This window comes from Protopterus annectens, chromosome 3.part1 (genome assembly GCF_019279795.1).
Source record: "Protopterus annectens isolate FY-2018-M chromosome 3.part1, PAN1.0, whole genome shotgun sequence".
NCBI classification, from domain to species: domain Eukaryota; kingdom Metazoa; phylum Chordata; order Ceratodontiformes; family Protopteridae; genus Protopterus; species Protopterus annectens.
Window position 1 is genome coordinate 1,745,573,838 of NC_056732.1, and position 13,165 is coordinate 1,745,587,002.

The window sequence follows — 13,165 nt, forward strand, 5'->3', positions numbered from 1 at the left end:
GATAGTGGTGTATGTACAGTTTAGTGTAGGGTTAGATGTAAGATTTTAGGTGCATGTGTGTGGATTGCTGTTTGTTTGGTGTGATTGTGCTGTGTGTATGTGTTTTGGAACAGCAAATTTTTTCCCTAGGAAAAAATTTGCTTTTCTGAATTTTCAATGTTATCAGTTTTCGGTTACTTCTTCTTCTTTCGGCTTTTCCCGGTTAGGGGTCGCCACAGTGGATCACCTGTCTGCTCATGATTGGCAGTGGAGTTTTACAGTGTCGAGTTGTCAGCCCGGCGCCCAACCTTCCACAGAAGGCACACACACACACACACACACACACACACACACACACACACACACACACACACACACACACTCACAGCTACGGCCAATTTAGAGTGTCTAATCCACCTGCAGCATGTCTTTGGGATGTGGGAGGAAACCAGAGCACCCAGAGGAAACCCACGCGACCACAGGGAAGACATGCAGACTCCGCACAGAAGGCACCCCAGCCGAGGAACGAACCGGAGAACTTCTTGCTGTGAGGCGACAATGCTAACCACTGCACCACAGTGGCCGCCCATCAGTTTTCTGTTACTAGGGGTCGATATTAGAACATTCGAAGTTCTGAAACTTCGATGTTCTAATACAGACCCTGCAATTGTGGGACTGCACACACATATCTGCTGACCTCAGAAGACCTAAATGTAATGAAAGTTTTGAAACATGAAGAAAATAAATCTAAGATGACGTCCCTGCTTAGTCAAGCAGAAGCATATTGGTGTCAAGCAGGAATGGAAATCAAACCAGAAGGAGATAAAAATCAGGCAGCAACTGAATGTGCCAAAAAATAAAAGAAAGAATATAAAGTGAAAGATCAGATGAGAAGGCAAGAAATATGGAAAATGCATAAATATAGTTGCAAGTATAGAAAACTTCTGGAAGAACCTTGCGTTGATTAGGATCGAATGCAGGAATGGTTAAGGTTAGGCAAATTCAAACCAAAAGATGAAAGGTTAATATTGGTGGCCTGAGATAGTGGGCTACATACACGGTTTACAAAGTCCATTGAACATGCGGAAGAAACAGACAAAAGTAGGTTTTGTAAAGCAGAATTGAAAGCAATCACAAACCTTGTTGCTGGTTGTGACATACTAATGGCAGAATGACTGTATACTGAAAGGCACAATAATGTGGCAAGACTGTTGCAGTGGAGATTGTGTAAACATTTGTATTTATTTAACACTTGTTGACCGGGAAAGTCTGACTAGGACAGAGCCTGTTTTCAGCAGAGGCGCAGGGAGAAATGCTCCAAACACATGTCTTTAGAATGTGGGGAGGAAACCTACACGAATGCAGGGAGAACATGCAAAATCCACACAGAAGGTACCCCAGCCACAAATCAAACCAGAGGACCTCTTGCTGTCAGGAGACAACATTAACTACTGCACCACTGTACCGCCCATACACTTTTTGGCATTGAAGTGGCTGAAAAACACTGGAAACATGAACCACAAAGCATTGAAGTCTACATCACATGGGATCACCCATTACCAACAGTTCAAAAGATAGATACGAACAAACCAGATATAGTGGTCCATGAAAAGAGGACAAAAGTAACATTGATCATTGAAATCGCTACACTCAGTGACTACACTGTCTTGCATACAGAGAGACACAGAGTCATAAAATATCAAGATTTGCAGGCAGAAACGAGAGCAATGTGGAAGAAAGATACCTAGACACTTCCAATATTAGTAGGAGCAACGGGTCTTATAAAAAAAAATCTACAATCATATTTAGGTTAGTTACCAATGCATGTAACTCCATACAAAATGCAGAAGGAGTCATTACTGGGGACATTGCGGGTGCTGAGAAGAGCACTTTTGGCAGACAACAAAGATTGAAACAATGCTAATTTTGTGAACTTTAGTCATACTTTGACTTAGGAATGGGATCCATTCTCTTCATAGTATTAGAAATCCAAAAGATTTGGACAAATTAAAAATGGAGAAAAGGGAATATTCTGAGAACTGGCAGTCTCTGACTTAGTGCATGCAAGCTGGCAATCTCTGACTTAGTGCATGCAAGTACAGATTTTCTTACAGTCATTCTCAACATTATGGTACTCAACTAGCTTGTGTCCTGATCTTTCAAACAGTTACCCCTTAGCCAGGTCAAGGTAGATCGTATGCACATAATGAGCATCACCCACAGCTTCTGTGACTTTTTCAATGATTACAGGGTTAAGAAGACCTGCCTTTGAAAAATCTGAACCGATTTTGGTCCAAGGCTAGAGATTGATATATCTAGTTTATGATCTCAGAAATCATGCTTTCCATAGTCTTGGATATAAACTTGTGAGACTAATGGGTGTAAGGAATGACTGGATGAGGGATAAGGGGGTCAGTATGGCATCACATTGGCTGTTCTCCATGTATCAGATACATACCTTGTGAACAGCCAAAGATAAACCCATTCTGTATCCAGTACATACCTTGTGAACAGCCAAAGTTAAACCCATTGTGTATCAGGTACATACCCTGTGAATAAGCCAGAGTTAAACCCATTCTGCATCGGGTACATACCCTGTGAATAAGCCAAAGTTAAACCCATTCTGTATCAGGTACATACCCTGTGAATAAGCCAAAGTTAAACCCATTCTGTATTAGTTACATACCCTGTGAATAAGCCAAAGTTAAACCCATTCTGTATCTAGTACATACCCTGTGAATAAGCCAAAGTTAAACCCATTCTGTATCAGGTACATACCCTGTGAATAAGCCAAAGTTAAACCCATTCTGCATTAGGTACATACCCTGTGAATAAGCCAAAGTTAAACCCATTCTGTATCTAGTACATACCCTGTGAATAAGCCAAAGTTAAACCCATTCTGTATCAGGTACATACCCTGTGAATAAGCCAAAGTTAAACCCATTCTGTATCTAGTACATACCCTGTGAATAAGCCAAAGTTAAACCCATTCTGTATCAGGTACATACCCTGTGAATAAGCCAAAGTTAAACCCATTCTGTATCAGGTACATACCTTGTGAATAAGCCAAAGTTAAACCAATTCTGTATCAGGTACATACCCTGTGAATAAGCCAAAGTTAAACCCATTCTGTATCTAGTACATACCTTGTGAACAGCCAAAGTTAAACCCATTGTGTATCAGGTACATACCCTGTGAATAAGCCAAAGTTAAACCCATTCTGCATCAGGTACATACCCTGTGAATAAGCCAAAGTTAAACCCATTGTGTATCAGGTACATACCCTGTGAATAAGCCAAAGTTAAACCCATTCTGTATCCAGTACATATTCTGTGAATAAGACAAAGTTAAACCCATTGTGTATCAGGTACATACCCTGTGAATAAGCCAAAGTTAAACCCATTCTGTATCCAGTACATATTCTGTGAATAAGCCAAAGTTAAACCCTTTCTGCATTAGGTAGATACCCTGTCAATAAGCCAAAGTTAAACCCATTATGTATCGGGTACATACCCTATGGATAAGTCAAAGTTAAACACATTCTGTAGCGGGTATATATTCTGTGGATAAACCAAAGTTAAACCCATTACGTATCAGGTACATACCCTGTGGATAAGCCAAAGTTAAACCCATTCTGTGTCAGGTACATACCCTGTGGATAAGCCAAATGTAAACAAATTAAGGACACCAAAATCCTCCAAGAGGATCTTTCCCAAAGAAATAGCTGGTGTTATAACCATGGACTAAAATGAAATGCCAAGAAATGTATAATTGTATCCATGGGGAGGCATGAATTCACTTGTGACTATGACACTGACAACACACCCCTGAAAGCTGATACCTTACTCAGAGATCTCAGAGTCTGGTAACCTATGTTGACAATGAACTGTCCCTTGATCACCATGTATCCACTGTTGTAAGGAAGTCATTTTTCATGCCACAGCTTACATCTAAAGGTATGGCATACAGGTCCGAGGTTGTAATCATTTAGCTGCACTCAGCTGGCTCTCTGTCTGAGACACACATGCACACACACACACACACACACACACACACACACACACACACACTCATTCAGCCTCATTTCTGCTCCTACTAATGTATAAACACGTGTTCACACAATATACATGCACTGGCGGCACCCACATGACTCCTTCGTACTTACTGTTCTGTGTGAACTCCCATAGGAGTGAGTGGGTAATTGGTGTCAAAAAACAGCATTATTTTTTCTTGCTAGAGTAAATCAGGAGCCACATAGATTTCTGGCAATGAGCACATGGCTAAGTAGCATTAGCCACCGCCACAGACTGCCACATTAGCATGCAACTTCGCCAATGATACCCCCTCCAGACTAAGGTCCCCAAAAAAAGCATTGTAGTATAGCAGACTCTGAATCTGAAAGCCTTACCATGATGTGTAAATTTTCTAAGATTCAATTTTCATATTGTAGTAACCCATTTTGTATCCTAGTTTGTATATTGTATTTTGTATATATGTCTTTTTAGCATTTCAGATAAAGAACCTTGTTTTGAGGGTTAGGGTCATATGTCACCTATGCAAGTGATAACGGTAGAATTCAATCTTGTGTTTTACCTTAGAGGTAAAGCCCCTACAACCTCATGAAGGAGACTTTGCCTCCTGTACCCCTTTACTTAATATAATCTAATAGAAGTCATTGCATCTCAAGGTAAATAGGAATTTTCCTCTAGTGATTTCATCTGAAGAGTACACTTCATGTTCTGTGATATATGCAGTATCAATCACAGCTCTGAATGAATGCCATCATTTTCAGTGATCACAATGATCCTTCTTCATACTCTGCTCTGTCTTCATCCTGACTGTCTAAAATTCTCCTTCATTTTGTGACGTAAGAGCTTTGAATGGTACATTTCTTTTAACTATCTCTGTTTAATTTGGCATTTTAAACTGATTAAGTGGTTATTCAAAAGTGCCTAGCAGGCTTCAAGGTTACATTGTAGCCTCAGTCTCTACTGTGCTGTGAATGATCATTTAAACTGAAATGCCCATAAGGAAGCAGTTATCATTTGGCAACATACAATACAAGATCAGCAGCTGGCAGTGCAAACAGAAGGAAATCGGACACCAAACTACTGCTTTCGTTCCTTGTTTAATAAAACAGAACTACTAAAGCATTTTTATTTAGGTGTATGTATATAACAAGTATATGAGTTTGGAAAAGTGTTTTTAAATTTGCAAAGCACTTTTTAGACTTAATTGATTTGGGAAGTTGATTGGATGCTTGATGACATATGATTATTAGTTGTTTGTCTATTTAAACTTTCAGTAGTGTGGTTTAATATATTTCTGATTAAGTTCTGTTTTATTAAACAAGGAATAAAAGCGCTAGTTTGATGTCCGAACATACAATGCAAGCTGTTGGTCCTTAAAGCATAGAATAAAAGTATTGTCTGTTAGTGTAGCCTATTGAAGTACAAGGTACCAGAAAATGCATACCGGATTTAACACACATTTCATCCATTCTGTCCTAAATCTACTTCAAACTAATCCTCTTTCTCTTACCCCCACCCAACTCAACCACCAAAGAAAGTAAAACACAGCTTTCTCCTTTGAACCAATTCCCATATCTTCTCTTAAAACTTACCTGCAAAATGTTACACCACAACCATTGCTACTGATAAGCTTTCCACAGGATACCTAGCATTAACATCAATTACACTAGCTTCTCTCATCTCTAGTCTCATCAATCGGTCTATTAAAGAGAATCAAATTCCTATAATATGGAAAACATCCTACATTATACCACTACATAAAGATGGCACCTCTTCTCAAACTACTGACCACGTGCCATTCTTTCTCCACTGGCCAAAATATTAAAAAGATGTATATGTACCAAGATTTTTAAAATCTTAACCACTAACAGTATTATCACTGATACACAACATGGATTCAGACCCAAACACAGTACCACAACAGCACTTCTGGCCTTTTCTGCTATGGTCAATGCAGAAAGGAGTAAAAGTCACTTTGTCTCTTCTGTCTTTTTAGATTTAGTCAAGACCTTTGATACTGTCTCTCTTCAAAAATTACTTGGTGATCTCTCCTCTTTACACCTTTGTCCATCAGTTGTTTTCAGGTTACTCAGCTACCTGTCAGACACAAAACAAGATGTCTAATGGCAGCGAACATGTTTGTCTTTTTTCCCCAGTAACTATGGTGGCTCCTCACCGTTCTTTTCTCAGACCACTTCTGTTTGACGTATATACCGACTCCCCATACACACGGCCTCTACAGAGGCTACTATCATCCTGTATGCTGATGATTCCACCTCATCTGCTCAGCCCCCACAATTTCCTCCCTGCAGAAAGTTGCATAGAACTCCTGCTTCACCACTGAAACTTGGCTGTGTAACTCTAAACCCCTCCTCTGTCCTAACAAAGATTTACCTCTAAAATAGCACTGAACTTAAACAATCCTTACTACCTCTAATTGTAATACATCTCTTGAACTAGTATCAGAAATCACACTCCTAGTTGTCTTAATAGATGACAACCTGAAATATGACCAAAATATAGCTTACATGATAGAAAAGAAACTTGGTGCACTATACAGAAATAAAGACTACTTAACTAACAACTCAGGAAAAAAATATTGCTACTACATACCTACTGCCATCTTTTTTGCATGCGTCCCCATACTTATCAACCTCAAAGTCAACTTGCTGTCCAAACTAAGCTCTTGTTATAATAAAATCTCAAACTTCGCTGCTAACCTTCCTTCCTTTTCCCATCACAGTCTCTCACTAAAAAAGCTAAAATGGCTAGAACTACCAAATCAGCTTACATATTCCCAACTAATCACAGGTCATACCCTACCAAACCACCCTGAAAATTCCCATGCTATGCGAAACACACTATCTACTGACTACCTAGACAGTTATGATCTAACACCCAATCCTCCCTCACCACTACCAAATCAAAAAAAACCTCTACAGGTGATTCACTTTCCTCTACCTATGTTACTGAACTATGGAACTCTATTCCCTTCCACAAAAAAACTACATAAAACCTAACACACTACAACTTTGTCCTTAAAGAACATATTTGGCATACCTGGATCTGCTTCTATCACACTTCTAATTAATCCTATCCCATCTCTCAAATAATCTGATCTATTATATAAACTTCATAGTTTTATCAAATCACTTTTAATTCCTCTCCTTTATTTCATAGGTTCATAAGTTTGTACTAGGCTAATGGCCCTGGAGCCTTTACAAGCCTAGCCCATAGAAGTGCCCTGGCATTGTGCTGCCCGACTTAAGTTCCCAGGGTCTCTATCTCAAGTAGAGACACTGGAGTGATTCTCACTGTGAGCATTCTACTACCCTTCCACTCATCAACATTTCTCTTGAAGAGGGACAGCGAGGTGCTCTGCTTGACATGTATAGGAAGTCTATTCCAGAGCATGGGTAGTCTCTGGGAGAGGAACCTGTCCCTCCAGCCTGTTCTGTTGATTCCGGTAATGAAGTTGAGGTCTCTGGAGTGTGTGGTGTGGAGGGACTGGGATTTCTTTAGATGTAGCATTTCTAATAGAGACGGGTCAGACATGGCTTTGTAAGTCAAGCAGAGATCACCTCTAAGTAGGTGATATGAGACAGAGAATAGCTGGAGTCTTTGAGTCTGTCCGTGTAAGACATGTGTTTAATGCCTAGGATCTTTTTTGTGAGGTACTTCTGTGGCCTGTCCAGCTGTTGCTGTTGCAGGTGTCTAGTGAGGTACATGCCAAATGGGGCATTATACTTGATGATTGGTCTAATGAGGGAAAAGTAGAGAGAGGTGATGCCCTCTTTCTTTCTGGATGCAAAACCCTTGGTAATGAGATGTGCCACATAGAAGGACTTTCTGACCACAGTGGCATTGTGGTGGTCAAAGGAGAGGTTGCTGTCAACCTGCATCCTCAGATCTCTTGTAACACCTTCAGTGTTCAGCAGACTCCCATCAATGTGGTAATTAGTGGGAACTGAGATTTTACCAAAGGAGATGGCAACGTATTTTTGGCTTTAAGCTTAAAGCCATGGTTTCGACACCAGTCACTGGTTTCAGTGAGGCCTTTCTGTAACTTGTCTGCATCACTTGGGGAGTTAATAATGGCTCCCAACTTGCAGTCATCTGTGAACTTGGTTAGCCAGAGTCCTGTTGTGTTGGCATGGACTTCTGAGAAGTAGATGCCGAACAGGAGAGGACCCAGGACCGATCCCTGTGGGACTCCACTCATGACTGGTTGGCAGTCTGACTTGGAGTCTGCTACTTTTACACTGTGTGTTCTATCAGTGAGCCAGTTTGCATCCCACCTAGTGATATAGAGGTTGATGCCTAATTTGGTGAGTTTATCAATAACTCCTGAGTGAGGAATGGTATCAAAGGCCTTGACCAGATCGAGGTAGGCTGTATGCACTGCCTTACCTTCATCCACAGCCCTGGTGACTGACTCAAAAGAAGTCAACCAGGTTGAGCAGTCATGATCTCCCTTTCACAAAGCCAAATTGTGTGGGGTCTAGAGTTTGGAGATTTCCTATATCTTTGTTAATCAGGTCCACGATGATGCACTCCATAGCTTTACATATCAGACTCGTCAGGCTATTAGGGCGATAATTCCCAGAGTCTGTAGTCACTCCCCCTTTATGGAGAGGGATGATTGTAGCAGTGCGCCATTCGGTAGGGACAAAGCCTGAGGTGAGGCTGTGGTGCCAGTTCGCTTTGTAGTTTATGTAGAATACATCCAGGTATATTATCGGGTCCCATGGTAGCTGTATTCTTGGCCTTGGACAATGCAGCTTTAACCTGTGCTGCAGTAATGCTGGGTGCCTGGCATTCTTCCGGTATTGTTATTGATCCTTTAGGGGGGTGAGCGGGGTAAAGTTGGCACTGAATCTGTCGGCCAGTATGTTGGCAATATCTGTTGGCTCAGTATAGGAGGTACCATTGTGCAGTAACTCAGAGTAAATCTGGGTATTGCCACGGAGGTTCTTGATGTAACTAAAGAAGGCTTTATGATTGTTTTTAGTGTCTGCCACAATTCTGCCTTCACAGCTGGCTTTGGAGGATTTGATGAGGGATCTTCACTTTGTGTTGTGGCTAATAAGGAAGTTTTCCCAGTCTTGGGACTTCACCTTTTCCTGCAACAGTTTCTTCCTTCTGTTGTAGAGTTTATTAATGGCAGGGGACCACCAGATTGGCTTCCTTTTTTTGGAGGAGAGTGTCTAAGTTCTGTTGGGTATGGTTAGTTCCATGCATTTATGTACGTGTGCGTACAGTGCATTGGTGTATGATTCGGCAGTCATGCAGCTATTTTCCATTGGCATGGGTGCCGAGAAGTTAGCCACCTCTGTTTCTAGGAGCCCAAAGTCAGCTTTGGAGAAGTTTTTCAAGGTGGTTACCTTTGCGGGGGGTGTGGGTGAGATGTGGATTTCCATGATGATTAGTTTATGGTTGGATCTGACCAGGGAGGGATTGAATATTGGTGTAGTAATAACCAGGTCAAGGATGTGTGGTTTATTGGCTTATTGATTGGTGTATGATTTGGCAGTCATGCAGCTATTTTCCATTGGCATGAGTGCCATGAAGTTAGCCACCTCTGTTTTTAGGAGCCCAAAGTCAGCTTTGGAGAAGTTACCTTTGCGGGGGGGTGTGGGCGAGATGTGGATTTCCATGATGATTAGTTTATGGTTGGATCTGACTGGGGAGGGACTGACTATTGGTGTAGTAATAACCAGGTCAAGGATGTTGCTTGCTCTAGGGAGGGTCAGAATGAGCTGGTCCAGGGCATTGGAACTGATGAATTCCAGGAAGTGTTGGGCTAGTGTATTGGTGCTTGAGTAGTTTTCCCAGTTGATGGAGGGGTAGTTGAAGTCTCCTAGTATGAGAGTGTTGGGCTGGACCTTGATAGATTCCAGGGTGCTTAGGAATGTGGAGTGAGAGTCTAGGGGCATGGATGGGGACCTATAGCAGGCTATGACCTGGATCGTCGTCTTACCCAATGTTAGTTGTACCTGAAGTATCTCAGATGCGTTATGCTGGGCTACTAGTCTGGAGGTGTGCATATCCTTTATGAATATGGAGAAACCACCGCCTTTGGAGCTTTGGTCCATGTTTTGGGGCTGAAAGGTGTGGAATGAGTTATAGCATGGTAGAGCAGGTGTGCTTTTTGCCTCTTTAAACCAGGTCTCCGTTACTGACAAATGTTGATGTTATCTATTTCACCTTTTCATGACTGCTTTTATTTACAAACCTTCTCCTTTTCCATTTCCTTCACATTTTTCAAAATAATTTTATACAAGTTATACTATCCTCACTGTATTGTGTTTTTCTGATAAAAAAACACTATCACTTGGGTTATCATATTATGCTTTCCGTATTGCTTTTTTATAATTGTTTTACACTCTTTGTTTACTCACACTTTGTATAACTATTTTTGATATGTTGTAAACTGAAAAGGGGTATGCTAGTCACACTAGTTAGACTTTCTGATAAACAAATGCTACATAAAACAGAATAAATGGTTTAGATTGATGCCAGTTCCAAAACTCCAGTTGCTAAACTTTCAGGAGAAGAGGACAGGATAAGTCAAAAGAAAGTTTGTTAATGTAGATTGAGAAGAGATGATGTGTGAGAATCGATCCTAGGGAACACCTTTCTGCTCAGAGACTAATGGAAAGAATGATGAGTTGAAATGAACTGAGAAGTCATTGTTAGAGAGGTAATTTTTGAACCAAAACAATACATTAGTATATCCCTCTACTATATAAGTTGCCTCATTCAGGCGCATAGATGATAGCGGATGCACTACTACCCTGTTCCTACTGCTGAGGCTGTTTTCCTATGGAATAATTGGTACATAATGGACAACAGAGAGCAAAAATAAGCATGTGTATTGCTTTAGATGCCAGTAAAGTTGATTTTAGGCATGTTAACAAATAATTTCAGCCTTTATTTTTAAGATAAAAAGTTTCATGTCTTTTTCTTTCTTTCTTATTGCAGTTCAAAGACGTGTGCATTGACGAGCAGCTGTACTCTGATTTTCTTGAGATTGACCTTCCCCCTTTTGACTCCAGTGACCTAGACTCCGTCAGTTGTCTTGGTGAGCCACTGTGGTACAAAGACCATACTGAAAGTGACTCCTGTCAGTACAGCACAGATCAGTCAGAATTTCTGGAGGTACGCATTTCAGGAGATGAATAAAAATTCTTCATATTTTCTAGCTTATTTATTACTGAAGTTATATATTGTCATATATTCATGCATATTGTACTGTTTGTAAACATTTTATGGTGTATATAATACTTTCTGGAGCTTTTCTCCCCGGGCCTCTGCTGAAAAAGTGCACAAGCTCTGTCACACATTCCTGGTCAACAAAAGTCAAATAAGTAAATAATAAATAAGTTAACTAATGTAGCAGCATTATTAGAGAGTTCAAGGTTTTATTACTGAAATGTGTTAAAATTGTCCAGTTAAAAATATTTGCTCGCTTGGTAATTCTGAAATATGGAAAAAAAAAAAACAAAAAACAAATATCCTTTACTTATGTCCGCTTCATCTATTTATAAAATAGAGAGAGTGGTGAAGATATGACCATCTGAACTAAAGATAAGAGAGACATAGCTCCTAGCCGTGGTGTATGGCATTACAAGAGATGGAGCATTTATCCACCTTTTCCATTAATTCAGAGGGCATGTGCTAACTCCTTTTCCCTTATCTAAGTCAGTGATGGTGGCTAGGCTAAGGACTGGGTCAGGTAGAACTGTTATGGGGAAAGGACATGGTGCTGACCACAGAACCTTAAAGCATCACTCCCATTTCCCATTATTATCTATTTACTTCCTTCATGAAGAAGGGTGAGCAGAGCAGTAGAGACTTGAGGCTGTCTCACTGTGGCAGGTAAGTCTTTTAATGTTTGTGTTGTCCCATTATCCTCTGCATGCAGTGAGCTGTAAACATGCTGTGACACGACTATAAGCTTGACGGTATATGTGCCCACAAGTACCTGCCCTGCAGCTTTGTTTTTTCTTACAAAGCATTTAAAAATTCCCTCATTTTTCCTCCATATTACTTGAGAACAGTTATACCTTTCATTGCTATTTGGCTACTCTTCTAACCTGGGCTGTTGGCAATGTGGGCAAAGGTACTGCCCATGTACTATTATAGGGTCATAAGTGTGTACTAGGCTAATGACCACAGGGGTCTTTTTTCAGCCTAGCCATGAATCCCAAATTTCTGACAAGTTGTGGTAGCCTTGATAAGTGTAAGTAGGAGTTTTGGAGATGAAACATTTACAAGCAGTGGACTGGGGGATGAAGCATTTACAGGTTGCCTGTGTCCATTAGAGACATAGGTACCAAACCAGGGATAAATTTCCTGTTATTCATCCAGTTGTCCAAGTTGCAATTGAATTGAGTTTGGGAGGAAATTTACATTGTATGGATGAGGAGCCTGTTCCAGAGAAGGGGTAGTCTCTGGGATGCATACCTGTCTCTCCAGCAGTTCCTATTTATATCACAGCCAAGGCTTAAGTCTTTAGAACATGTGATTCTGGTGCTGTTTGTTTTGCAGATATGCAAGAGGTCCATCAGGGTGGGCTCTGATGATATCTTGCATGCCAGACATAGATCTCCCATCAACAGCCTGTAGCAGACAGAATACAGGTATAGGGCTTTGAGGCAGTCTGCATAGGACATGTTTACTTATGCTCTATATTCTTTTAGTGAGGAACCTCTGTGGATGCTCCAGCTGTTGGATGTGCCTGGTCAGGTACATACCAAATGGGCATTGTACTCAGTGACAGGTCTGATGAATGCCAAGTGAAATGGAACAATGACCTCATTGGACCTTGAAGCCATACCTTTGTTTATAAGTTGCTCAAGGATTTCCTCACCATTGTAGACATGTGATGCTCAAAGGCTAGATAACTATCTATGTGTGTCCCAAATTCCCTGACTACTGGGTCAGCTCTTAGGGGTGTATTGTCAATAAGATAGTTACCAGGGATGGATGACTTCCCGAAGGGTGCTATTATGCATTTCTTGGCATTTAGTTTTAGTCCATGGCTCTGACACAAGTTATTTGTCTGTTTCATCCCTTCCTGGAGAACATTTGTGTTGGAAGGGGATTCTGTGACTGCTCCTAGTTTGCAATCATCTGCAAATTTAGTCAGC

At 40.8% G+C, this 13,165-nt stretch overlaps 1 protein-coding gene across 1 annotated transcript in view; it reads left to right on the forward strand.

The window, feature by feature from the left end:
- Positions 1-13,165, forward strand: part of PPARGC1B (PPARG coactivator 1 beta) — a 516,583-nt gene that overhangs the window by 318,082 nt on the left and 185,336 nt on the right. Inside the window, exon 2 of the mRNA XM_044067742.1 lies at positions 10,995-11,171. Coding sequence (XP_043923677.1) covers positions 10,995-11,171 — 177 coding nt within the window. The remainder of the gene's footprint in view (positions 1-10,994; positions 11,172-13,165) is intronic.